General features: G+C 48.9%; 2 protein-coding genes across 11 annotated transcripts in view; one reads left to right on the top strand and one right to left on the bottom strand.

Annotated features, from left to right (window-relative positions):
- Nucleotides 1-15228, bottom strand: part of LOC125450099 (integrin alpha-X-like) — an 89860-nt gene extending 74632 nt beyond the window's left edge. For 2 of the 9 annotated variants that reach the window (XM_059643122.1, XM_059643119.1), the window contains exons 1-3: nt 9141-9218; nt 7163-7285; nt 2773-2890 (exon numbers count right to left, since the gene is read on the bottom strand). In XM_059643122.1, coding sequence (XP_059499105.1) covers nt 2773-2875 — 103 coding nt within the window. In that variant the 5' untranslated portion in view covers nt 2876-2890; nt 7163-7285; nt 9141-9218. Of the gene's footprint in view, nt 1-2772; nt 2891-7162; nt 7286-9140; nt 9273-13345; nt 13596-14578; nt 14639-15137 lie in introns of those variants that run through there. The other 7 variants (XM_059643121.1, XM_048526071.2, XM_048526072.2 and 4 more) reach the window with 6 other exon arrangements.
- Nucleotides 14648-17949, top strand: LOC125450101 (cardiotrophin-1-like). Of its 2 annotated transcripts, XM_048526078.2 has the most exons (3): nt 14648-14798; nt 15462-15568; nt 17074-17949. In XM_048526078.2, exons 1-3 carry the CDS (start codon nt 14729-14731, stop codon nt 17530-17532), a joined length of 636 nt encoding a protein of 211 aa, XP_048382035.2. In that variant the 5' UTR covers nt 14648-14728; the 3' UTR covers nt 17533-17949. The 2 variants fall into 2 exon arrangements, with proteins under 2 accessions (XP_048382035.2, XP_048382034.1); XM_048526077.2 differs by lacking the exon at nt 14648-14798 and having other exon boundaries at nt 15344-15568.
- The last annotated feature ends 9981 nt before the right edge of the window (nt 17950-27930 follow it).

Consider the following 27930-nt stretch of genomic DNA (forward strand, 5'->3'; position numbering starts at 1 on the left):
GCAGCAATTTAGCAATGGCAAATCCACCTAACCTGTGCATTTTTGGACTGTGGGGGGAAAGCGATTCCCCCTGAGGAAAGACATGGAGACATGGGGAGAATGTACAAAGTCCATACAGACAGTCACCCAAGTGTCTCTTAGTCCTCTCTCTCTGTGGGATACCTGTAGGGTCTAGGCCCAAAACATCAGCTTTCCTGAGCCTAAGATGCTGCTTGGCCTGATGTATTCATCCAGCTCCACATTTTGTTACTCTTGAGTTTAGAAGGATGAGAGGGGATCTGATTGAGATGTATAAGATTATTAAGGGATTGGACACTGTGGAGGCAGGAAGCATGTTTCCGCTGATGGGTGAGTCCAGGACCAGAGGACACAGTTTAAAAATAAGGGGTAGGCCATTTAGAACAGAATTGAGGAAAAACTTCTTCACCCAGAGAGTGGTGGATGTATGGAATGCTCTTCCCCAGAAGGCAGTGGAGGCCAACTCTCTGGATGCTTTCAAGAAAGAGATAGACAGAGCTCTTAAAGATAGTGGAATCAAGGGTTATGGGGATATGGCAGGAACAGGATACTGATTGTGGATGATCAGCCATGGTCATAATGAATGGTGGTGCTGGCTCGAAGGGCTGAATGGCCTACTCCGGCACCTATTGTCTATTGTCTATTGTTATCTCTGCCTGTCTCTCTGTCTCTCTCTCTCAGGGAGATATCTGTACACTGACTGGTGTCTCTCTGTTTTGTCATTCTCTTGCAGGTAGATATCTGTACACTAATAAAAACATGGTTTTTATTTGTACACTAACATTGTCCCTCAGCTCTCCCCTCCCTTTCAGGGAGATATCTGCATCCTCACTTGTCCCTCAGTCCACTCTCTCTCTCTTTAAATGTTATCTGTACAATCATTCAGATTTTCAGTAACACCCATTCTCATAAGGAGTTACTTGTGCCTTGACTGGTGTCCCTCAGGCCACTCACTCTCAGGGAGATATCTGTGCACTAACTACTTTTTCTAAGGCCCCTCTCATTATCTCAGGTTATAAGGATGACGTCTGTACATTGACTGGAGACTTTCAGTCCCTCCTCTGTTTCACCAGGTGATAACTGTATGCTAAGATTATCTCTCAGTCCTCTTTGTCTCTCAGGAAGGTATTTGCTCACTGACTGATGACCCTCAGTCCACACTCTCTCTAAAAGTAATCTGTACACTCATTGGGCTTTCTCAGTACCCTGCAGTCTCATACAGAGATATCTATATCTTGACTGTTGTCTCTCAGTCCACTCTCTCTCCCTAAATGTTCCGTATACATTGACTCAGATTTCTGAGTAATACCCACTCTCATACCCACCCACCCACCCAGGTTGACAGTGCTGTTAAGAAGGCATACAGTGTTTTAGCTTTTATTAATAGAGGGATCGAGTTCCGGAACCAAGAGGTTATGCTGCAGCTGTACAAAACTCTGGTGCAGCCGCACTTGGGAGTATTGCGTACAGTTCTGGTCACCGAATTATAAGAAGGATGTGGAAGCTTTAGAAAGGGTGCAGAGGAGATTTACTAGGATGTTGCCTGGTATGGAGGGAAGGTCTTACGAGGAAAGGCTGAGGGACTTGAGGCTGTTTTCATTAGAGAGAAGAAGGTTGAGAGGTGACTTAATTGAAACATATAAAATAATCAGAGGGTTAGATAGGGTGGATAGGGAGAGCCTTTTTCCTAAGATGGTGACGGCGAGCACGAGGGGGCATAGCTTTAAATTGAGGGGTGAAAGATATAGGACAGATATCAGAGGTAGTTTCTTTACTCAGAGAGTAGTAAGGGTATGGAACGCTTTGCCTGCAACGGTAGTAGATTCGCCAACGTTAAGTACATTTAAGTCGTCATTGGGCAAGCATATGGACGTACATGGAATAGTGTAGGTTAGATGGGCTTCAGATCGGTATGACGGAAAGCACAACATCGAGGGCCGAAGGGCCTGTACTGTGCTGTAATGTTCTATGTTCTATGTTCATAAGGCTTTATCTATACATTGAATGGCTTTCCCCAGGCCACTCTCTCTCATACCTTTCAATTTTCTCTTTTATGTAAATATCAGTATATTGATATTTGTTTCAGTCCCATCCTTCTGTCCAAAGGAAAATATCTGGAGTCTTGCAGTCACCTCACTCTCTCAGGGAGAGATCTGTGCACCAACTGGTGTCTCTCAGACCCTTCTATTTCAGAGAGATAGCTGTGCACTGACTCATTCAGTCCTACCCCTCTCGCTGAGAGAGATATATCTATCTCAGTACTGTCTGTCTCTCTGGAAGTCAATGGTATACATATCATTATTTCTAAGTCCCCTCTCTGTATCTCTCAGGGCAGTATCTGTACACTGACTGGTGTCTCTCAGTCCCCTCATTCTCTGTCAGGGAGATGTCTGTACACTGACTGGTGTCTCTCAGCACCCCCCGTCTCTCAGGGAGATACCTGTACACTGACTGGTGTCTCTCAGTCCCCTTATTCTCTGTCAGGGAGATGTCTGTACATTGGCTGGTGTCTCTCAGCACCCCCATCTCTCAGGGAGATATCTGTACACTGACTAGTGTCTCTCAGCCCCCAGTCTCTCAGGGAAATATTTGTACACTGGCTAGTGTCTCTTAATTCCATCTCAGGGAGATATCTGTACACTGACTGGTGTTTCTCAGTCCTCTCTCTCTGTCAGGGTGATATCCATATAGAGACTAGTGTCTCTCATTTCTATCTCTTAGCGACACATCTGTACACTTGTCCTTTGTACTTACCACGTTTCTGTGCTGCTTCGAAACTGTGCCACCATTTGCCCGAAATGAGAATCCTTGGTGCCATTGAAGCTCTGTGCTCCCTCCGTTTCGATGTTGAAAGCATGACTATGCAGAAAATCTTTGCAGAGTTGGAGTAGAGGAAAGAGATGGAAAGGAATGCATCAGAATGTCGTGCTGAAGACCAGTTGACTGTATTGATGTAGAACCTTCCACCTCCTCCACCAAGGCTGTATGTTCCCACTGTCTAGCACATGTGTCACCAACACTTGAGTGGGGAGGCAGCACGGCGACTGACAGCTTTAAAGCACTCAGTGCTCAACAGCAACTTGAGGACAGAAATGAGGGAGCGCTCAGGGCCAACAGTGATCAGCCTGAGTAAACAGGAGCAGGAGAAGGCCAGTTGGCCCTCCCTGCTTGCTCTTGCTGTGTTTATTCAAGTTCACTGCTCCCACTCTCTCCATAAACCCTTTGGTCCCTTTAGCTCTCAGAGCTATTTCTAACGTCTTCTTGAAAATACACAATGTTTTGTCCTCGACCACTTTCTGTTACAAAGAATTCCACAGGCATTGCCCACCCCCCAGCTACTCTCTTCATCATTTCTCCTCATCTTAGTCCTACCCCACATCCGTCGACTGTGATCCCTTGTTCTGTGCTTCTTGGTTCTCTGGAACATCCTTCCTTCATTTACCCTGTCTAGTCCTGTTAGAATTTTATATATGCCAATGAGATCTCCCACCTCATTTTCTAAACTCCAGAGAATATAGATCTACCCAATCCATGTCAGCCCTGCCATCCCACGAATTGGTCCAGTCGGGGAACAGGTCTGGGTGGGATGCTCCAAGGGGCAGTGTGGACTTGTTGGGCTGAAGGGCCTGTTTCCACACTGGAGGGAATCTCATCAAATCTAAGCCTTCACTGCACTCCCTCCATTGCCAGAACATCTTTCCTCAGATAAGGAGACCAAAACTGCTCACACAATACTCCAAGTGTGGTCGCACCAAAGCCCTTTACAATTCCAGCAGGACATCCCTGTTCCCATATTTGAATCCTCTTGCAAAGAAGGCCGAAGTACCAATTACCTTCTTCACTGCCCACAAATTGAGAACCCTCCAGGATAACATACAGATGTCTAGGTGGGGAGTTAGGGAGGAGATTTAAGAGACTGCTGGACATGCATATGGTCACAGAAATTTGAGGGTGCATAGATGAGGATCAATGGTCGGTACAACATTGTGGGCTGAAGGGCCTGTTCTGTGCTGTACTGTTCTATGTTCTATGTTCTATGAGATAGATCACTCCAGGGAGGACGGATAGGTCAAGGGGACAAGATGAGGTCAGTAGGTAGGAGATGGGGGTGGGGCTTGAGTTGGGAGCAGGGGATAGATGGGAGGAGGGTATAGGTGGGAGGAAGGCTTCGAGATCACTTTGCAGAACACCAACACTCAGTTCACACTAAACAATAGCACCTCCCAGTTGCGAACCATGTCAACTCCCCCTCCCATTCCTCAGATGACATGTCCATCCTGGGCCTCCTGCAGTGCCACAATGATGCCACTCAAAGGATGCGGAACAGCAACTCATATTCTGCTTGGGAACCCTGCAGTCCAATGGTATCAATGTGGACTTCACAAGCTTCAAAATTTCCCCTCCCCCTGCCACATCCCAAAACCAGCCCAGCTTGTCCCCACCTCCTGAACCTGTCCTTTCTCCCACCTATCCCTTCCTCCTACCTTGAAAGAGAAGCTGTTGAGGGTGAGGACGAGTTCGGCGAAGTGGATGAGGGTGTTAGTGGAGGGGGACTGGTCAGGCCTGCGGGACAGGAAGAAGCGGAGGGCCTTTAGGCCATCTGCTTGCGGAACAACTTCTCTTCCAATTCCTCCCACTTACTGCAGGCAAAGGGGTTGGCCATGGGTACCATCATGGGCCCAAGCTATGCCTGCCTCTTTGAAGGTTATGTGGAACAATCCCTCTTCCACACCTACACTGGCCCTAAACCCCACCTCTTCCTCCATTACATTGATGACTGTATCTGCGCCGCCTCGTGCTCCCATGAGGAGTTTGAACAGTTCACCAACACCTTCCACCCTAACCTTAATTTCACCTGGACCATGTGTAACACCTCTCTCACCTTCTTGGACCTCTCCGTCTCCATCTCGGGCAATCACCTAGAAACCATTATCCATTTCAAGCCCACCAACTCCCACAGCTAACTAGAATACGCCTCCTCCCACCCACCTTCCTGCAAAAATGCCATCCCCACTCCCAATTTGTTCGCCTCCACCGCATCTGCTCCCAGGATGAGGCATTCCACTCTTGTACATCTCAGATGTCCTCATTTTTCAAAGACCGCAAGTTCCACCCGTCAGTGGTTGAGAATGCCCTCAACCATATCTCCTGTATTTCCAGCAACTCATCGCTCACACCCTGTCCCCACAACAACAACCAAAAAAGAATCCCCCTGGTCCTCACGTACCACCCCATCAACCTCTGGATCCAACGCATCATCCTCTGACACTTTTGCCATCTGCAATCCAACCCCACCACCAAAGACATTTTCCCTCCCCACGCTTGTCTGCTTTCCAGGAGGGACCACTCTCTCCGTGACTCCCTTTTCCGCTCCACACTCCCCTCTAGCCCTATCACAGCCGGCACTTTTCCCTGCAACTGCAGGAAGTGTTACACTTGCCCCCACACCTCCTCCCTTCCCAGGCCCCAAGAAGGCTTTCCACATCAACCAGATGTTCACGTGCACATTTGCCAACATGGCATACTGCATCTGCTGTACCCATTGTGGCCTCCTCTACATCGGGGAAACCAAGCGGAGGCTTGGGGGCCGCTTTGCAGAACACCTACGCTCAGTTCACAATAAACAACTGCACCTCCCAGTTGCGAACCATTTCAACTGCCCCTCCCATTCATCAGACAACATGTCCGTCCTGGGCCTCCTGTAGTGCCACAAGAATGCCACCCGAAGGTTGTAGGAACAACAGCTCATATTCCGTTTGGGAACCCTGCAGCCCAATGGTATCAATGTGGCTTTCACAAGCTTCAAAATCTCCCCTCCCCCCACTGCATCCCAAAACCAGCCCAGCTCGTCCCTGGATCCCTAACCTGTTTCCTTCCTCTCACCTATCCCTTTCCTCCCACCTCAAGCCACACCCCCATTTCCTACTTACTAACCTCATCCCGCACCCTTGACCTGTCCATCCTCCATGGACTGACCTATCTCCTCCCTACCTCCCCACCTACACTCACTTTTACTGGCTCCATCCCCACCTCTTTGACTTGTCTGCCTCCTCTCCACCTATCTTTGCCTCTATCCATCTTCAATGCACCTCCCCCTCTCTCCCTATTTATTTCAGAATCCTCTTCCCCTCCCACATTTCTGATGAAGGGTCTAGGCTCAAAACATCAGCTTTCCTGCTTGGCCTGCTGTGTTCATCCAGCTCTCCAAGTTGTTATCTCGGATTCTCCAGCATCTATACTTCCTATTATCTCTTTCTATCCATCTAGCCAGTTTTGAGTCCATCTAGCCAGCTCACCCTGAACCCCATGTGATTTAGTTTTTGTACCAATTTGCCATGTGGGACTTTATCAAATGCCTTACTGAAGTCCACATAAACTACATCCACAGCTCTTCCCTCATCAATTATCTTTGTCATGTCTTCAAAAATTTCAATCAGGATGGTGAGACACATCCTTCCCCTTGTTAAAACTTGCTGCCTTTTGCCAACTAGCCCATTTTCTTCCAAATGTTCAAATATCCTGTCCTTCAGTATCTTCTCCAAGAGCTTTCCTTCCACAGATGTCGGACTCACCAGCCTATAACTGCCTGAATTATCCCTGCTTCCTTTTTTAAACAAGGGAACGTTGGCTCACCTCCAGTCCTCTGGAACCTCACTTGTGGTCAAAGAGGATGTGAAGATATCTGCTAATGCCCCAGCTATTTTCCCTCTTGCATTTCACAGCAACGAGTGATAGATTACATATAACCCTGGGGACTTGTCTACCTTCATGCAATTTAGGATATCCAAAGTTTTCTCCTTTAATATATTAACTTTCTCTAGAGTATTCACACACATATCCCACACATCAACATCAATCATGGCCTCCTTGGTGAATACTGATACAAAGTGCTCATTAAGGATCTCTTCCACTTCCTGTGGCTTCACACACAACTCTTTCACTTTGTACCCTCTTTTTTCAATATATGCATTGAAAGCCTTGGGATTCCCCTTGACAGACTAGCAACTAGTGAAGGGGACTGTCAGAGATTACTGCAGAATATAGCTATATTGGAGAGGTGGGCAGATAAATGGCAGATGGGAGTTCAATCGGGCAAATGCAAGGTGATGCATTTTGGAAGATCTAATTCAAGAGCAAACTATACCTTAAATGGAAAAGTCCTGGGGAAAACTGATGTACAGAGAGATCTAGGTGTTCAGGTCCATTGTTCCTTGAAGGTGGCAACGCGAGTCAATACAGTGGTCAAGAAGGTATACGGCATGCTTTCCTGCATCGGACAGGGTATTGAGTACAATAGTTGTCAGGTCATGTTACAGTTGTATAAGACTTTGGTTCGGCCCATTTAGAGTACTGTGTACAGTTCTGCTTGCCACATTACCAAAAAGATGTGGATGCTTTGGAGAGGGTGCGGAGGAGGTTCACCAGGATGTTGCCTGGTATGGAGGGTGCTAGCTATGAAGAAAGGTTGAGTAGATTGGGATTATTTTCATTAGAAAGATGGAGATTGAGGGGTGACCTGATTGAGGTCTACAAAATCATGAGGGGTACAGATAAGGTGGATAGCAAGAAGCTTTTTCCCAGAGTGCGGGACTCAATTACTAGGGGTCATGAGTTTAAAGTGAGAGGAGGGAGGTTTATAGGAGATATGCGTGGAAAGTTCTTTACGCAGAGGGTGGTGGGTGCGATAACGTCTTTTAAGATGTATCTGGACAGGTACATGGATGGGCAGGAGGCAAAGGGATACAGACCCTTAGAAAACAGATGACAGGCATAGACAGGGGATCTCAATCGGCGAAGGCTTGGAGGGCCGAAGGGCCCGTTCCTGTGCTGTAATTTTCTTTGTTCTTTGTTCTTTTGACACACGGTTTGCTAAAGACATTTCACTGCACCTTTTAGCCTTCCTAGTTTTGCATTTAAATTCCTTCCTAACTTCTCTGCACTCCTCAAGGGCTTTGTCAATTTGTAGCTGCCTCGACTTTCATATGCACAAACGGTGCTTGGTATACAAGTCCACAGATACCCAAAGGTGTCAGCACAGGACACTTGCCTTCATTAGCCAGGATGTAGGATAGTGAAATAAGGAAGTCTTCTTACAATTTTACAAAACATTGGTTGGGCCACAAAAGGAATACTGTGTGCAGTTCTGATCGGCACACTATTGGAAGGATGTGATTGTGCTGGAGAGTGTGCACAGAAGATTCACCAGCATATTACCTGGGACAAAATGTCTTAGTTGTGAGGACAGACTGGATAGGCTGGGCTTGTTTCCCTCAGAGTAGAGGAGGCTGAGGGGTGCATATCAAATTATAAGAGGTAGAGTCAGAGTTGATAGCGCAAATCTTTTCCCTTTGGCAGATGCGTATAAGATGTGTATAAGATGAGAGGGTATAGCTTTAAGGTAAGGACTAAGTGGTTTAGAATATATTTGGAAAAGGAAATTCACCCAGAGGGTTGTAGATATATGGAACAAACTGCCTGAAAGTGTGGTAGAGGCAGTCGCAAAATTTTAAAATTATCTGGTTGAAAACTTAAAATGCTAGGGCATAGTAGGGGTATGGACAAAGTGCAAGTAGATTGGTGCTTGTTGGCTGGCAGAGACATGGTGGACTGAAGGAACATGTTTCTATGCTTTGACTACCTCCGAATAACGAAACTAATGCTGCAAACAGTTTTTGAGAAGTGGTCTCATGAATATCCTGTATTGGATAACAGAAACACAATGACATGCATTAAACTAGTACTGGGATTGATACAGGACTCTGGGGAGAGTGTGGGACAGTGAGATCAGTCTGGGGATTGACACAGAGCTATGGGGTGAGCACGGGATAGTAGGATCAGTTTGGGGATTGACACAGGGATATGAGGAGAGAGTGCAGTTATGTTGAATATTTTAGTCCAAGACTGGGATACAAGATTCTATATCTGATGCTGTTTGGACACAGAACAAAGATGACTTTGGACTGTTATTCACAAGCTGTCCCTTCGTACTCTGACAGCAGTGAATCGGTTTCTCATTCCTGTCACTCCAGGAATGTTAGACCCCAAGCTGGGAGAATGTACAATGTCTAGCTGTCACCTGCTGAAGTACAGAAGCCCAATTTTAAAGAACAGAAGTTACTTACCCCAAAAAAGGCAAAGGAAGACAGCAAGTAGCCCTTTCATTGTCCACATCATTGCGATCCACACACAATGAGTGGGCTATCTGCGTAAATAAGTGGCTTCCTCATTTCACAGTGGTGGTGCAACAGTAAGAATGTTTCTGAATATCCTGTCATTAAACAATACTGAAAAAGGACTTCCTGCCATTCAGATGCAAGTCATATATGGAACAGGATCAGCTAACGGTCTCATGACTCAGTTCCTACCACTGTGTTGGAAATACAAAGTAGAGTTCTCTCTATATTTTTAAGCAGAAAGTAAATGTCCCTCTACATTGTCTCCATCAAACACTCCCAGGACAGGGACAGAATGGGGTTAGATGCAGAATAAAGGTCCTTCTACACTGTCCCCATCAAATATTCTCAGGACAGGGACAGCACAGTGTATCTAGATGAGTGTATATAACACTGCGCGCTCACACACACACACACACACACACACACAAATAAAGACTCATCCCTTGACTCTTGACTGCGCTATTACAGGGTCAAAATATCACTCGTTCAGCATTCTACTTCTCAAATTCAATTCTATGCCAAGTTCCCTGTTTGATTCTCTCTGTTCTGATTCCCAATTAAATTTCTCATTCTTAACATACACATGAATAGTCTCCAAATCCCATTTGCCATGTCCTGCTCCCAAACACAGCATCTGATACCAAAAAGTGTGTGATACAGGAACCTCTCAGAGTTGAGGGAGGAGAGGGAGGAATTGTGTAATGGTGCTTTAATGTTTCAAAATCACAGCACTAGATAATCATTCATGTCTGTGATTGAGGTGACTGAGTGAGTGACCAGGGTCACTGGACTGTGACTTCCTTCCATAGGTGATGCCAGACCTGCCGAGTTTTCCCGGGAATCACACTTCTTGTGTATCATTGGGGCAAGTACTCCTTTACTCTCACAGTCATAGAGTCACAGAGTAATACAGCATAGAGACAGAGCCTTCGGCCGAAACTGGTCCATGATGATCGTGGCGCAGCTCAGCTAGTTCCAACTGTCCATATTTGATCTATATTCCTCTAAACCCTTCCTATCCATGTGCCTATCCAAATGTTATTTTTTAAATATTGCTACTGTGCTTGCCTCAACCACTTTCTCTGGCTGCCCATTCCATATATGCACCACTCTGTGCGTGAAGAAGTTGCCCCTCAGGTCCTTCTTAAATCTACCCCCTCTCACTTTAAACTTAAGCCCTCGTATTCAATTCCTCATCCCTGGGAAAAAAAGACTATATGCATTCATCCGAAGTATGCCCCTCATGGTTTTATTCACTTCAATAAGGTCACCCCTCATTCCTCTACTTTCCAAGGAATAAAGTCCTGTCCTGGCCAACCTCTCACTATAACTCAGGCCTACTCATCCTGGCAACATCCTTGTAAATTTTTGTTGCACACTTTCCAACTTAACTGTATCTTTCTTATAACAGGGTGACCAAAGCCATACACAACAACCCAAGTGCAGCCTCACCAACAACTTATACAGCTGTAACATAACATCCCAACTCCTTTACTGAATGCTTTGACTGACGAAGGCCAGCACGCTAAATGCCTTCTTCACCACCCTGTCTACCTGTGACGCTGTTTTCAATTAACTATGTACTTGTACTCTTGTATTTACTAAGTTAATGAACATGACTGTCTCGATACTTGGACACAAATCACAGAAAGCTTATGTGATGGTGTCACCAAATATTAGGAGGACAACCAATGCGTTAAACTGCAGCTTTCTCTAAAGTTTGAGAAGTTTTGTGGCTTGGGTTGTGGATGAGGTTTTAGACATGCTCACCGTGTGGTGGGTTTGGCATATAAATAACAAGCAGGGCAGAACGCCGACATGCTGACAACGTTGCCTAGCAGGGTGAACAAACATTTGCAACCAAACTCAATGACTCAGTGATAATGGGAACTGCAGATGCTGGAGAATTCCAAGATAATAAAATGTGAGGCTGGATGAACACAGCAGGCCAAGCAGCATCTCAGGAGCACAAAAGCTGACGTTTCGGGCCTAGACCCTTCATCAGAGAGGGGGATGGGGAGAGGGAACTGGAATAAATAGGGAGAGAGGGGGAGGCAGACCGAAGATGGAGAGTAAAGAAGATAGGTGGAGAGAGTATAGGTGGGGAGGTAGGGAGGGGATAGGTCAGTCCAGGGAAGATGGACAGGTCAAGGAGGTGGGATGAGGTTAGTAGGTAGATGGGGGTGCGGCTTGGGGTGGGAGGAAGGGATGGGTGAGAGGAAGAACAGGTTAGGGAGGCAGAGACAGGTTGGACTGGTTTTGGGATGCAGTGGGTGGGCGGGAAGAGCTGGGCTGGTTGTGTGGTGCAGTGGGGGGAGGGGAGATTTTGAAACTGGTGAAGTCCACATTGATACCATTAGGCTGCAGGGTTCCCAGGCAGAATATGAGTTGCTGTTCCTGCAACCTTCGGGTGGCATCATTGTGGCACTGCAGGAGGCCCATGATGGACATGTCATCTAGAGAATGGGAGGGGGAGTGGAAATGGTTTGCGACCGGGTGGTGCAGTTGTTTGTTGCGAACTGAGCGGAGGTGTTCTGCAAAGCGGTCTCCAAGCCTCCGCTTGGTTTCCACCTCCGCTCAGTTCGCAACAAACAACTGCACCTCCCAGTCGCAAACCATTTCCACTCCCCCTCCCATTCTTTAGATGACATATCCATCATGGGCCTCCTGCAGTGCCACAATGATGCCACCCGAAGGTTGCAGGAACAGCAACTCATATTCCGCCTGGGAACCCTGCAGCCTAATGGTATCAATGTGGACTTCACCAGTTTCAAAATCTCCCCTTCCCCAACTGCATCCCTAAACCAGCCCAGTTCGTCCCCTCCCCCCACTGCACCACACAACCAGCCCAGCTCTTCCCCCCCACCCACTGCATCCCAAAACCAGTCCAACCTGTCTCTGCCTCCCTAACCTGTTCTTCCTCTCACCCATCCCTTCCTCCCACCCCAAGCCACACCCCCATCTACCTACTAACCTCATCCCACCTCCTTGACCTGTCCGTCTTCCCTGGACTGACCTATCCCCTCCCTACCTCCCCACCTATACTCTCTCCACCTATCTTCTTTACTCTCCATCTTCGGTCTGCCTCCCCCTCTCTCCCTATTTATTCCAGTTACCTCTCCCCATCCCCCTCTCTGACGAAGGGTCTAGGCCCAAAACGTCAGCTTTTGTGCTCCTGAGATGCTGCTTGGCCTGCTGTGTTCATCCAGCCTCACATTTTATTACCAATGACTCAGTGAGCATGTTTACAACCTCATGCAGCTTTCTCTGTTCCTGCTCCTGGTTTACCACTCAACCATTTAGGTTTCACTGAGTTACAGACTGGAAATTAATTGAAGGGTTGTAGGTGAGGTGGGGTTGGTGGGGGGGGGGGGGAGCTGGTGGGTGGGTTGTGCATAGAATATCAAATACCCAGCAGTGAGTCACAGAATGGAATCTAATTGAGGGGTTCAGTGTAGTTTGTATGTAGATACTCAGGTACCATTTACAGATTGTCATTTAATTAAGATCGGGGTGGTTTATTTACAGACCTACAGATACCCATGATTGAATTACAGATTGTAATATTATCAAAGGGATTGGGTTGACTAATATACAGTGACAGACACTGGGAATCGAGGGGGTGCTATATAGATTAACAGACACTGGGAATAAGTTACAGGTTGGAATCTAATCAAGCATTCTTCGGGTTTAAATATATACTAACATCCAGGACTGGAATTAAACACATAGCTCAGATTTTTGTATTTTTATTTGAAGTAACTGCCTGAGAGTAAGTTCCACACTGCATTGTGGCCTATAAGTTTCAGGGAGGAGATCTGAGCGCAGTATGTGTTTCTCTCTGTGAGGGTTTGTGTGTTTATGGCTTTTATTCCTTGGTGGTTATATTTGCATGCACATCTGTGTTTTACTATGTGAGGGTGTACTTCACTGAGAGATGTGTTTTTCTGTGTGTGTTTGTGTATGTGAGAGAAACAGTGATGCTGCCTGACCCGCTGTGTTCCTACAGCTCCACACTGTATTGACTATGGGTCCTGCATCTGCAGCTTTTACTATCCCAAAGAGCTTCAATTCACATATTGCCACATTTCATCTACAGGAGACTGAGAGAATCACCAATGTTTTATGATCATGAAGAGCCCCCACCGTACCTGCCATCGTAAAGAGCTGAATTCAGTCAGTCAGGTTATTCTCTCAGGCTATCTCCTTCTCGGATGGAAATTTTTCCAAAGCAGAACAGCGATCCAACTCAAGGCACGGTGGTGGCTTATCTGAACCGATTTAAATAGTTTTGCATCAGTTTTTGGCCTCGTGCGTTGATCTCACTTGATATGAAACAGGGCTCTTGGGGACCGACACAGAATTGTTCTGGGAGTCCACCGGTCACACTGTAATTGTAGCCTGTGAATAGATCACCAAATTGTTTCAGAGATGGTTCTTCACCCAAGCTCTTTATGTCTCTGAGACAATCGTTATAATATAAATACTGACCCACAACAACAGAGTAAACATGCCAACTCATTGCTCACTGGTACACGTCCAATCATTTCTGTACATTCATCAGGCAGATTGTAACTTCACCTTAACATCACATACAAAAGACGGAGCATCTGACTGTGCAGTGTTCCCTCAGCAGTGACCCTCCGATAGTGCGGCGCTCTTTCGGCACTGACCTACTGCCAGTACAGATTTCCCTCAGAACTCACTTTCTGACAGAGCGATGCTGCGTCAGCACTGACCCCTACATCAGTGTGGAGCTCGCACAGCAATGACCCTCCATTAGTGCAACATGCCTTCAGCACCGGAATGAACAGACACTGAGACAGCGAGCTCGGGACTGACACAGACTGGGACAGGGAGCTCCGAGACTGATACAGTCTGGGACAGGGAGCTCCGGGACTGACACAGTCTGGGACAGGGAGCTCCGGGACTGACACAGTCTGAGACAGGGAGCTCCAGGACAGACACAGGATGAGACAGGGAGCTCCAGGCCTGACAGAGACTGGGACACGGAGTTCCAGGCCTGACACAGACTGGGACATTGAACTCCGGGACTGACACAGACTAAGACAGTGAGCTCCAGGACTGACACAGACTGGAACAGGAAGCTCCGGGACTGACATAGACTGGGACAGGGAGCTCCGGGACTGTCTGATTCCTCCGATCTAATGAGCTAAATATAACAACCTTAGCACCATCCCCCACTGGGAGCCCTCACCATCAGTGACAGAAGGGTCATCGGCTGAACTTGCAGAGCATGCATGTGGCAAGCAACTTCCAGATGCCAAGCTGATGGAGGCTGCCATACTGTCCACTGAACCATGGTGCAAAGTTGCTCTGACAGAGACCTGAACTGTCCAGACATAAACCTGGCCCGAGGTTACCTGAGCTGGAGTGTAGGTGCCTGGCCATGTCCATACCTTCCCCCCATTGGCAAAGACGTGCCAGCCAAGGGAAAGGGGGGGAGGGGGTGCAGTGAGCTGTAAACTGCAGCCAGCCACCCAATCCCCGGCAGTCACATCACATAGCTCATCATGATCAGACTCATACAGAGAGATCAGCAGCTGACAACGCACCAAACAGGCTGCAGTAATACACACACAGGTATGTGATTGCTGTCTCTCTCTCTCTCTCTCTGACCCTTTCTCTTTCTCGTGTGTGTCTCTTTCTCACGATATCTATCCCTCACTTTGTTTCTGTCTTGATCTCTCACAATTCCTTTCTGTACCCCTCTCTCTTTCTGTCAGTAGCTGTCTTCCTATGTCTGTTGCTCTGTTTCTCCCTTCCCCTCTCTTTCTGTCTCATGGTCTGTCCTATCCTCCCACTGCCTCTTGCTCTTATCACTCCCTATCTTTTTCTGGTTCTCCCATTCTCTGTCTAGCCTTCTATCTTGATTTCACAGTCTCTATCTCTTTAGCTACAATTACCTCACACTTTCCATACCATTAGCTCTCCTCAGTTGCAATATTTCCTCCTTCATCTCCCTCCTTTTATCTGCAATAGTCCGTCCATGTCTAAATCCGTCACTGACACTTCAACAGGCTCCCACTGAGTAAACTGATCTGTGTGCAGTAACACCGCCTCCACCATCTGTCTCCTTTTCTGTTTAATTATCTATCCCCTTTTCTGCTTCATTATCTATCCCTACACTGTAACACCCAGTCCCAAAGGGGGAAAGGACAGTGTATCTAATGCACTGTGACACCCAGACCCATAGGGAGGAAAGGACAACATGTTTCACTGTGAATGTTATTTCTTTTTTGGCAGATTTTTTGCCGATGTCTAATATGGACTCAGTGAATGAGACCCTTGAGAGATCTTACAATCTATCAGTCTGGTTAGCTCACGAGGCCTCCTCCCTCCTTGAACTGTATGTAAGTATCTCTCAGATTTTAAGCTATGATGGTTAATCTCTCATTGCCAGTGTTTCTTTGAACTTGTTCTTGATAATTTATATTATTCTTGGAATTTGATCTTGCCCAGGAATTAAATCCTCATCCTCCCATCTTGCACAGTTTTGCAATTTCCCCATCTCAGGCAGAATACTGAATTTCACCCAGTGCAGGGCTGTTCGAGCCCTGTGCATCAAGCCATGTCGATCTTAGGCTCCATTTCAGGCCTAACACTGAATTTGCCAAATTCGTCTGGTGTAGGATTCTCAAACCTAATGCAGGGAAATATGGGGCTCAGACACTACCTTGGGCCTAGTACTGAATTTTCCAAATTCACCCTGAGTATATAGCCCCATAATCGGGAAATATAGGTATCAGGCTGATCTCCAGCCTAGTACCGAATAACCAATTTCACCTGATGTAGAACCGTTCAAGCCCCATGCAGGTAAATGTAGATCTCAGGCTCCATATTGAGCCTGGCTCTAAATGTAATAATTCCACCCAATGTGGGACTTCTGGAGGCCCATGCAGGGAATTTAGGCACAGATTCCATCTGAGACTGCAATGAAATGTAAACGCAGGCTTCATCTTGGGCCTAGGTGCTAGTTCTCCTTATGGAATGATGTGGAACTAAGGTCCCTTGCACTCACAGCTGGATATATGAACACGTAGAGCAGAAGACTCTGAAGCGCCATTCTCGGGCCTTTCCCACAACGATTTTATAATCAGTGATGTGGGATGAATCGAGACCCACAAAGCAGGGAAATTTATGCCTGGAATTCAGATCCTGGGCCGAGTGCTTACAGCTGATCTACGGTTAGTTGAGTCCCACAGAGCAGGGAATATATAGCCCAGACTGAATCTTGTGCTGAGTGCTAAGTTAGCCAATCTCACTCACAGTGCCAGATTGATTAAGTGACCATCCCCACCGCAGGCCAACACACACACAGCAGGGAAAAATTGGCTCGGACTGTATGCTGTGCCTCATGAGCCAATGTCACTCTTAGCGGTAGATCAAATGACCCATATCACTCGCCCTGCCTGGCCCTGATGTATGTCTATCCATCTCAGACATAATGCTGAATTAGTCAAGTAGCCAATTTCACTCACGTTGATGAGCACTGTCCCCCATCCCTTCCGAGCTTCCCCTCCTCAATATCTCCACAATGCAGGGAACTATAGGCTCAGTATGCAAAAAAGGTCTACAACTGTGTTAGCCAATTTCAGTAGTGGATTTAATGCATGGATATTTAGGACTAGGCCGCAAAGCAGGCCTAGTGCCGAGTTAGCCAATCTGACACCCGATGCAGGATCAATCGAACCATTCTGCAGGGAAATTTAGACTCAGGCTCCATTTCGGGCCTCCGATCAGGCTATGTGGGACTGAGGCCTCCACGTGGCCCCACTCTCACTGTGAGTCACTACTGCGCCACAGATGAGTGCTACCTCCCCAGCTCCTGATGCCCATCCCCTTTCCTTTTCCACAGATTGACATGCAGGGTTTCCGCGATGGCCCTCCAAGGATCCCAGATGACCACCTCCAGCTGCCCATGCCACCCTCCCCCGATGACGAAGACTGGGAGCCCACTCGCCGCCTCTGCCAGCATCGCACTGCCTGCCGCCTCTTAGCCACCCTCCTGGACCGTGTCCTGGGTGAGCAGCGGGAGCTGAACGAGACCCGGCACCACCTCCACCAGCAGCTACAGCTCGCCATCACCGGCCTCCAAGGCCTGGATGCCAACCTGAGCCACGTCCTGTCCTCACTAGGCTCCGGCGAGGAGGAGGGCGATGGGCAATCCCATGTGCTCTCTGGCCCATCCTCAGACACCGCACACTGGGAAGCCAAGGTCAACGGCTACCACATCATTGCCCACTACACCCACTGGGTGGCCAGAACGGTCGAGGATCTGGAAAGGTTGAAAGATCACCTGAAGCCTGAGGCCTAGCACAGAGTCATTAACTGCAGCAATCAGATGGTCTGAAAGTGGCCAAAAAGCCTCAGGCCTAGCTCTTAATCACCACCAGTTAGAACTGAAAAAAGCTCAAAATTTGCTGTAAATCTGAGGCGTAGCTCTTACTTATTTATAGGAAGATTTGGTAAGGGTCTCGAGCCTGGCAATTCAGGTTCCGTAGGAAGAACTGGCAAAAGTCAAACAATGTCCTAAAAGCCACTTAATTACCATTCAAAGAATTAGCAAAAGTCAACTGCTGTGTAAAATCCTGGGGCCTAGCTTTTGATTACCCATAGGAAGAACGAGCAAGGGCTAAAAGCCTCGGGCCTAGCTCTTAACAGGAGGAGAGGGCGGCCCCTCCTGGGCTCCTTCAGGCGATTCTGAGTTCCCCTGCCTCCCAACCACTAGCAAATCAAAAATCACATCTCTGCCACTCCTCCAGCCCACAAACAACCCCCCCCCAAAAAAAAACCAGGCCGAAAGAGAGAAGCCCGAACCCGGGGGCAAGAGTGTTTGGGGAGCTTGGGTTGGGGGGGCGGTGGTAAAGAGGAAGAGCACGGGGAAGTGGGGCGCAGAGAGGACCCAGAATCTGACGGCTCGGGATTGGCCGACTTCGGCTTAGCAACAGGCGTTGAGGCCAGCAATTGGACGAACCGCCCGCCCTACGTGACGTCACGGCGGGGTGTTTCCAGAAAGTTCCTCTACCGCGTCCCGGATGCACGAGCGGTGGGGCTGAGGTCGCGGCCAGGAGAGACTGGTAAAAACGCGGCAGGCCAGCCAGCGACTGGAGGAAAGGAGCCGACAAAGTTTCGGGTATCACCCATCCTGAAAAAGGGCAATTGCCTGAAACATTGACTGCTCCTCTTACCCAGGTACTACTTGGCCTATGATAATGGAAACTGCAGATGCTGGAGAATCCAAGATAACAAAGTATGCCTCCTGCACTGCCACAATGATGCCACCCGAAGGTTGCAGGAACAGCAACTCATATTCCGCCTGGGAACCCTGCAGCCATATGGCATCAATGTGGACTTCACCAGTTTCAAAATCTCCCCTTCCCCCACTGCATCCCTAAACCAGCCCAGTTCATCCCCTCCCCCCACTGCACCACACAACCAGCCCAGCTCTTCCCCCCCACCCACTGCATCCCAAAACCAGTCCAACCTGTCTCTGCCTCCCTAACCGGTTCTTCCTCTCACCCATCCCTTCCTCCCACCCCAAGCCGCACCCCCAGCTACCTACTAACCTCATCCCACCTCCTTGACCTGTCCGTCTTCCCTGGACTGACCTATCCCCTCCCTACCTCCCCACCTACACCCTCTCCACCTATCTTCTTTACTCTCCATCTTCGGTCCGCCTCCCCCTCTCTCCCTATTTATTCCAGTTCCCTCCCCCCATCCCCCTCTCTGATGAAGGGTCTAGGCCTGAAACGTCAGCTTTTGTGCTCCTGAGATGCTGCTTGGCCTGCTGTGTTCATCCAGCTTCACATTTTATTATATTATAACAAAGTATGAAGCTGGATGAACACAGCAGGCCAAGCAGCATCTCAGGAACACAAAAGCTTTAGAGATAATGGGAACTGCAGATGAAGGGTCTGATGAAGGGTCTAGGCCCGAAACGTCAGCTTTTGTGCTCCTGAGATGCTGCTTGGCCTGCTGTGTTCATCCAGCCTCACATTTTATTATCTTGGAATTCTCCAGCATCTGCAGTTCCCATTATCTCTAAAGCTTTTGTGCTCCTGAGATGCTGCTTGGCCTGTTGTGTTGTACCTTGGATTTCAGCATCCGGTGTTTATTTCTTTCTATTCCCTTCTTAAAAGGGAAAGGCGGGGATTGGTGCAAGGGGGTGGGGTCGCGTGGAAAGGGGCGGGATTTGTCGGAGAGGGATGGGGAAAGGGGCGAGGTCATAGGGAATGGACGGGATTTGTACCGTCGGTAATAAAATGTGAGGCTGGATGAACACAGCAGGCCAAGCAACCGTCGGGGCGGGGTCTCGGGGAGGGGCGTGGTTATCGCGTGACGTCAAATGGGGCGGGGCAAGGTTTCGGAGGCACCCTCGGCCGGTCCGCAAAAATTCCCCCTCGTGCAGGAGGCGGACCCGGCCGTCACGAATGGATGGTCGGAGAGTCAGCATACTCGCCGGTTCCAAGCCATCTCTTTTCCCCCCACCTCCAACCCCGCGCAAGAACACACCTCCTCCGGGGTGGAGCGATAGGAATCAGGGATAGATTCGGAGGAATGCAGAGTTCTCGGAAGGAAGGGGTAACCCAGAGAGGGAGGAGATGCAGGCACTATAGGGTGTTACCCAAAAAAGGAAGGGGGGGTAACCAGGGAGGGCAGAAGGGCAGAGACTGGGGTGGGGGGGTGGTGATGAACCAGAGAAGGGGGGAGGGTGGTGATGAACCAGGGGGGGGGGTGTGGGGTGGGTGATGAACCAGAGAGTGGGGGTGTGTGGGGGGGGGAGGGTGGTGATGAACCAGAGAGGGGGGGGTGTGGGGGGGGGCGGTGATGAACCAGAGAGGTGGGGGGGGTGGTGATGAACCAGAGAGGGGGGGGGGTGTGGTGATGAACCAGAGAGGGGGGGTGTGGGGGGGGTGGTGGTGATGAACCGGGGGGGGTGGTGGTGATGAACCAGAGAGGGGGGGTGTGGGGGGGTGTGGTGATGAACCAGGTGGGGAGGGGTGGTGATGAACCAGAGAGGGAGGGGGGAGGGTGTGTGGGGGGGAGGAGGGTGTGTGGGGGGGGGGAGGAGGGTGTGTGGGGGGGGGAGGAGGGTGTGTGGGGGTGGGGGAGGGGGGGGTGGGAGAGGGTGTGGGGGGGGAGGGGGGGTGGTGATGAACCAGAGAGGGAGGGTGTGGGTGGGGGTGGTGATGAACCAGAGAGGGAGGGTGTGGGGGGGGTGGTGAACCAGGGAGGGGGTGGGGGGGGACTGGGGTGCGGGCGGGGTGGTGATGAACTATAGAGGGAGGGTGTGCATGGTGTGGGGGAGGGGTGATGAACCAGAGAGGGAGGGTGCGCAGGGACTGGGGTGCGGGGGGGGGGGCGGGTGAACTAGAGAGGGAGGGTGTGCAGGGACTGGGGGGGGGTGATGAACCAGAGAGGGAGGGTGTGCAGGGACTCGGGGGGGGGGGTGATGAACCAGAGGGGGAGGTTGTGCTGGGGGGGGGGGGTGAACCAGAGAGGGAGGGTGTGCAGGGACTGGAGTTGGGGGGGGTGGTGATGAACCAGAGAGGGAGGGTGTGCAGGGACTGGGGTGGGGGGGGGGGTGCAGGGACTTGGGGGGGTGAGGAACCAGAGAGGGAGGGAGGGTGTGCAGGGACTTGGGGGGTGAGGAACCAGAGACGGAGGGTGTGCAGGGACTCGGGGGGGGGGTGATGAACCAGAGGGGGAGGTTGTGCTGGGGGGGGGGTGAACCAGAGAGGGAGGGTGTGCAGGGACTGGAGTTGGGGGGGTGGTGATGAACCAGAGAGGGAGGGTGTGCAGGGACTGGTGTGGGGGGGGGTGCAGGGACTGGGGGGGGGGGGTGCAGGGACTTGGGGGGGTGAGGAACCAGAGAGGGAGGGAGGGTGTGCAGGGACTTGGGGGGTGAGGAACCAGAGACGGAGGGTGTGCAGGGACTTGGGGGGGGGGTGCAGGGACTGGAGGGAGCGGGGGTTTTACCAGGGAGGGTGCGCAGGACCGAGAGGGAGGGTGGGGGGGAGGGGCTCACCGAGAGGGCGGATATGCAGGGCATGGAGGGGTTAACCAGAGAGGGAGAGGGTGTAGGGCCTGGAGGGAGGGTGTGCAGGGCCTGGGGGGAGGAGGTAATCAAGACGGGAAGCGGCTGTGGAGGACGCAGATCGAGGGCCAGAGTTGGGATTGATATTGCCCCTTGCCGTCATCCCCAACGACCCACTGAGTAGGCAAGGCCCAAGCATCATCCTGAGCCTCGTGCTGCATGTTTGGGATCTTGTAGGTGAAATGATGCAGCCAGTCTTGGGGGGAGAGGAGGAACATTGACCAGCTTTTTGTGCTCCTGAGATGCTGCTTGGCCTGCTGTGTTCATCCAGCCTCACATTTTATTATCTTGGAATTCTCCAGCATCTGCAGTTCCCATTATCTCCGAACATTGACCAGCGTTTTATTTCCGTTTGCTGGCCCTTGAACAAAGCTGTCTGTACACATTGCCACTCCCCTTTAACTTATTAAATGTTGAACTCTGGTTGTTAATATTTATTGGACTGACGATAAGACTTTTATTTTGATAACCAAGTGTGGAGCTGGATGAACACAGCAGGCCAAGCAGCATCTCAGGAGCACAAAAGCTGACGTTTCGGGCCTAGACCCTTCATCAGAGAGCCTTTTATTTTGTTAATGTTTTGGGTGATGTTTATTTGGCATTCACAACATTCCTGACAAGTCATCTAGGCCCCAGGCAGTTGTGGTGGGATGGACAGCCCTTTTGTTTGTGATAATGGGAACTGCAGATGCTGGAGAATCCAAGATAATAAAATGTGAGGCTGGATGAACACAGCCCTTTTGTTTGTATTTTGTTCTACCATCCCTACCCTCTTCTCCACCTTCGCCCCCCCCCCCCCCAAACCATCCGCATCCACATCTTTCACACTGTGTGTGGTGTTGGGGGGATGCTTACCTGTGCGTGTATGTCAGTCTGTCTTTGCGTGATAACAAAGTGTGAAGCTGGATGAACACAGCAGGCCAAGCAGCATCTCAGGAGCACAAAAACGGACGTCTTGGATTCTACAGCATCTGCAGTTCCTATTATCACTGTGTCTTTGCGTGAACGTGTGTGTCTGTTTATTTGTGAACAAAAACAAAGCTGCTGGAAAAGCTCAGCAGGTCCGTCAGCACGTTGGGGGGGGGGGGGCGGGGAGGAGTAAACGTTTCGGGTCCGGTGACCCTTTCTCAGAACTGTGCATCCGTCACTGATCCTGCCAAACCTGCTGAGCTTTTCCAGCAACTTCGTTTTTGTTCCGGAGTTACGGCGTACGCAGTTCTTTCAGTTTTTGGTTCTTTGTGAATGTGTGCTTGCTTTTCTGTGGACTTTTCGTTTGTGCGTGTGAGAGATTTTTTTTGTGGCGAGGAAAGGGGGATGTGATGTGTCACTTGGGGACTAACCAGTATCTCTGCCAGGGTTGTGAATTTCAGGAGATAGCCTGAAGGTCGTCGCGAGTGATTCAGTCAGAGTGCAGGCTCACTGATCAAACGTGACTTTGGCAATCTCACCCTCCCCCTATATTTTTATCTCTCTCTCTCTCTCTCACTTTGTCTTCTACACGCTCTGTCTTCCAACCATCCTTCTCCCTGTCTCTCCTGCAGTTTTCTCTATTTCCTCTTTCGTATTCTTTACTCGTTTTCTCTTTTCCCACGACTTTCCCCCCGCTAACAATCATAGAGATCGAAGGCACAGAAAATGGTCCTTCGACTCTGCGTCAGTCAAACCAAGCCCCTAACTAATCTCAACATGGATAAAGTTGCTACGGATCCTAGAATCTGTACTGAAAACGCCAAATGCTGGAGATCACAAACAGATCACGGGGAGAGAAAGCGAGCTAACATTTCGAGTCATGGCGACTCTTGGTCAGAGCTGAAGTGAACCCTAACCCTAACCCTATCGCCCATTAATGATACAGTTTTGGGGGAGGCGGAGAGGAAAAGGTTAATAGTTCAGATTATGTGATAGGTGTGTGAGAATGGCAGAACAATGGTCTGTGTGTGTCCTGCCAGATTTGAAAAGATACACCGTGCTACAGGGAGGGGAGAGAGGACATGATAACAGAATTAATATGCTTAAAGAAAGGGAAGAAATGAAAGTTCATTCGCAATTTGTAGGCATTGAACTCAATTTTAATTCCAGAAGCGCCTGGTCTAAGGATGAGAGGTTGGCTGTGATTCACTGGAACACTGCAGCATGCCGAGGACAGACATGTGGTCGAGCGAGCAGGACGCTGTGTTAAAATGACTGGATACGGGTTTTTGCGGAACGCCCCCGGTGTGTGGGGAAGTTTGACTCCGACCTCACTGTGGCCGATTATGTTGACATTTTTACAGCATTCTGAATTTAATATTGAGTTCAATGCCTACAAATTGTGAATGAACTCTCATTTCTTCCCTTTCCTTTTAGCCTGTTACATTCTGTTATCATGTTCTCTCCCCCCAGCCCTTCCCCACCCCCCCCCCCACCCCCCACCAATCCAGTGGAACTGTCTGCCCTTTTAAACCTGCCAGGGGACACACTATTGTTTTGCTATTCTCACATTCCAATCGCATAACCTGAACTATCGACATTTTTTCTCCACCAGTGCCCAAACTATTCTAGTCCAATTTTCCAGCACTTGATCCACAGCTTTGTATCCCTTGGCATTGCAAGAGCACATTTAACTATTTTTTAAAATGTTATGAGGGAGCTGTGATTGTAGTAGCAGCCAGAGGGTGTACAGTCACTCAGTGTGCAATGTATATCAGAAGGGCCTTGCATCAAACTGCAAACTAACCTCACTCCCTCTGTCCCTCCCCATAACTCTTCATCAACAATGAATCTCATCCCAGTGTCCCACTTTCACCCTATATCAAGCCCAATCAATCCCACTACCCTGCTCCCTCCCAATGCCCTGTATCAATTCCAAAATCCCACTGTCCTATATAAACTGCAAGCTAATCCCACAACTTCCCCCGTCTCTCCCTATAGCCCTGTATCAATCCGCAATCTTATCCCACTATTCAGCGTTCTCCCCATAGCCCTCTATAAATTGCCAAAATAACCCCACTGTAAATATCACTGCCCACTCCCTATCCTGTAATTCTCATTCCTCTCCCTATCCTTGTAAACCTCCCTCTCGGTTCCCTACCCTGTAATCCCTCACCCCACTCCCAATCCATCTATTCCTTGCTCCCCAATGCCTATCCCTGCAAACCTCACTCACTATCCCTGTAAACATCATTTCCCAATCTCTATATCTGTAATCATCACTCCCCACACCCCATTGTTGTGAACCTCACTCCTCATGTTCTATTCCTGTGTACATCACTCCCTACTCCCTATGCATATCATTCCCCACTTCCCATCCCTGTGAACATCACTCCCCACTCCCTATCCATGTGACAATTGCTCTCCATTCCCTATCCCTGTGCATATCACTCCCCACTGTCTATCCCTGTAAACATTACTCCCCACTCCCTCTCTCTGTGAATATCACTTATCGCTCCCCATCCCTTTGCTTATCACTCCCTTCTCCCCATTTCCATGATCAATCCCCATTTCTCATCCCTGTAAACCTCTCTGCCTACCTCTCAAACCTCACTCCCAACTCCCTGTACCTGTAAACCTCACTCCCCATTCCCTATCCTGGTAAACTTCATATCCAACTCCCTATCTGCATAAACCTTACTCTCCACTACCAAGTTCTGTAAACATCATTCCCCGCTTCCTATCCCTGTGATGTTCACTCCCCACTCCCTGTCCGTGAAAACCTCACTCCCCACTCCCGATTCCTCTAAACTTTGCTGCCCAGTCCCAACCCTTCCAAACCTCACGCACCACTCGCTCTTGATGTAAAACTCACTCTGCAAAATTTGTACTTGCGGAAAGCATTTGACAAAGTTCTGTACAAGAAATTATTGTGCAAGATTAAAATGCGTGGGATTGGGGAAGTGATTCGAGATGGATACAAAACTGTTTGGCAGAGATGAAGCAAACATTAGGACCTAATAGATCGTTTTCAAATTGGCAGGCAGTAACTAGTGGGGTGCCACAAGGATTGGTGCTGTTTCCAATATATTTGCAATATTTGGATGAGGGAACAAAATGTAACATCTCTATGTTTGCAGATAATAGCAAGTTGGGTGGGAAGGTGAACTGTGACGAGGATGCAGAGTTCCTTCAGCATGAGCTGGACAGATTGGGGGAGTGGGCAAATCAATGCCAGATACAGTATAATTTGGTTAATTGAGGTTGTTCATTTTGGAAGCAAAAAAATTGGTAGATTACTACCTGAATGACTGAAAATTTGGAGAGGGGAGTGTGCAGCAGGACCTGGAGATCCTTGTGCACCAGTTGCTGAAGGTAAGAAAGAGTAGGGCCGATCAGGGATAGCATAGGGAACTTGTGTGTGGAGCCTGAGGAGGTAGGGAAGCCCTAAATGAGTTTTTTGCTTCTGTCTTTACGAAAGAAACGAACTTTGTAGTGAATGAAACCTTTGAAGAGCAGGTGTGCATGCTGGAATGGATAGAGATAGACGAAGCTGATGTGCTGAAAATTTTGTCAAACATTAAGATTGACAAGTCGCCAGGCCCGGATCAGATTTGTCCTCGGCTGCTTTGGGAAGCGAGAAATGCAATTGCTTCGCCACTTGCGAAGATCTTTGCATCCTCGCTCTCCACTGGAGTCGTACCTGAGGACTGGAGAGAGGCAAATGTAATTCCTCTCTTCAAGAAAGGAAATAGGGAAATCCCCGGCAATTATAGACCGGTAAGTCTCACGTCTGTCGTCTGCAAGGTGTTAGAAAGGATTCTGAGGGATAAGATTTATGACCATCTGGAAGAGCATGGCTTGATCAAATACAGTCAACACGGCTTTGTGAGGGGTAGGCCATGCCTTACAAACCTTAACGAGTTTTTTGAGGATGTGACTAGAAAAGTTGATGAGGGTCGAGCTGTGGATGTGGTGTATATGGACTTCAGTAAGGCATTTGATAAGGTTCCCCATGGTAGGCTCATTCAGAAGGTCAGGAGGAATGGGATACAGGGGAACTTAGCTGCTTGGATACAGAATTGGCTGGCCAACAGAAGACAGCGAGTGGTAGTAGAAGGAAAATATTCTGCCTGGAAGTCAGTGGTGAGTGGAGTTCCACAGGGCTCTGTCCTTGGGCCTCTACTGTTTGTAATTTTTATTAATGACTTGGACGAGGGAATTGAAGGATGGGTCAGCAAGTTTGCAGACGACACAAAGGTCGGAGGTGTCGTTGACAGTGTAGAGGGCTGTTGTAGGCTGCAGCGGGACATTGACAGGATGCAGAGATGGGCTGAGAGGTGGCAGATGGAGTTCAACCTGGATAAATGCGAGGTGATGCATTTTGGAAGGACGAATTTGAAAGCTGAGTACAGGATTAAGGATAGGATTCTTGGCAGCGTGGAGGAACAGAGGGATCTTGGTGTGCAGATACATAGATCCCTTAAAATGGCCACCCAAGTGGAAAGGGTTGTTAAGAAAGCATATGGTGTTTTGGCTTTCATTAACAGGGGGATTGAGTTTAAGAGTCGTGAGATCTTGTTGCAGCTCTATAAAACTTTGGTTAGACCGCACTTGGAATACTGCGTCCAGTTCTGGTCGCCGTATTATAGGAAAGATGTGGATGCTTTGGAGAGGGTTCAGAGGAGGTTTACCAGGATGCTGCCTGGACTGGAGGGCTTATCTTATGAAGAGAGGTTGACTGAGCTCGGTCTCTTTTCATTGGAGAAAAGGAGGAGGAGAGGGGACCTAATTGAGGTGTACAAGATAATGAGAGGCATAGATAGAGTTGATAGCCAGAGACTATTTCCCAGGGCAGAAATGGCTAGCACGAGGGGTCATAGTTTTAAGCTGGTCGGTGGAGAGTATAGAGGGGATGTCAGAGGCAGGTTCTTTACGCAGAGAGTTGTGAGAGCATGGAATGCGTTGCCAGCAGCAGTTGTGGAAGCAAGGTCATTGGGGTCATTTAAGAGACTGCTGGACATGTATATGGTCACAGAAATTTGAGGGTGCATACATGAGGATCAATGGTCGGCACAACATTGTGGGCTGAAGGGCCTGTTCTGTGCTGTACTGTTCTATGTTCTATGTTCTATGTAAGCATGCAGATACAGCAGGTGGTAAAGAAGGCAAAAGGTATGTTGGCCTTCATTGCGAGAAGTTTTGAGTACTGGAGTAGGGATATGTTGTTGCACTTATATAGGGCCTTGGTGAGGCCACACCTAGAATATTGTGTACAGTTTTGGTCTCCTTTTGCGAGGAAAGATGCTGTTGTTCTTGAGGGAGTGCAGCAAAGGTTGACCAGTCTGATTCTGGGGACGGCAGGATTGACGTATGAGAAGAGATTGACTGGTTTGGAATTGTTTTTGCTAGAGTTCAGATGAATGGGGGGGATCTGATAGAGATTTATAAAATTCTAACAGGTCTAGAGAGGGTGGATGTTCTTGATGGTGAGTGTGTCCAGATCCAGGGGTCACAGTCTGAGGATTTAGGGTAGACCATTTAGGATGGAGATGAGATATTTCTTCACCCAAAGGCTGCAGAATTCTCTAAGTCTGCAGAATTCACTACCACAGAAAGAGGCAGCTAGATGTAGCACTTGGAGCAAATGGGATCAAAGGTTATGGGGAGAAGCAGGATTAAGCTGTTGAGTTGGACAATTAACTA

This window comes from Stegostoma tigrinum, chromosome 48, assembly GCF_030684315.1.
Source record: "Stegostoma tigrinum isolate sSteTig4 chromosome 48, sSteTig4.hap1, whole genome shotgun sequence".
Classification (NCBI taxonomy): domain Eukaryota; kingdom Metazoa; phylum Chordata; class Chondrichthyes; order Orectolobiformes; family Stegostomatidae; genus Stegostoma; species Stegostoma tigrinum.

Excerpts from the sequence above, each read along its gene's own strand:
- LOC125450101 (XM_048526077.2), top strand. The coding sequence starts at position 15,386 with ATGCACTGTGACACCCAGACCCATAGGGAGGAAAGGACAACATGTTTC. Across the intron at positions 15,569-17,073 it reads CCTCCCTCCTTGAACTGTAT|ATTGACATGCAGGGTTTCCG; the intron begins GTAAGTATCTCT and ends CCTTTTCCACAG.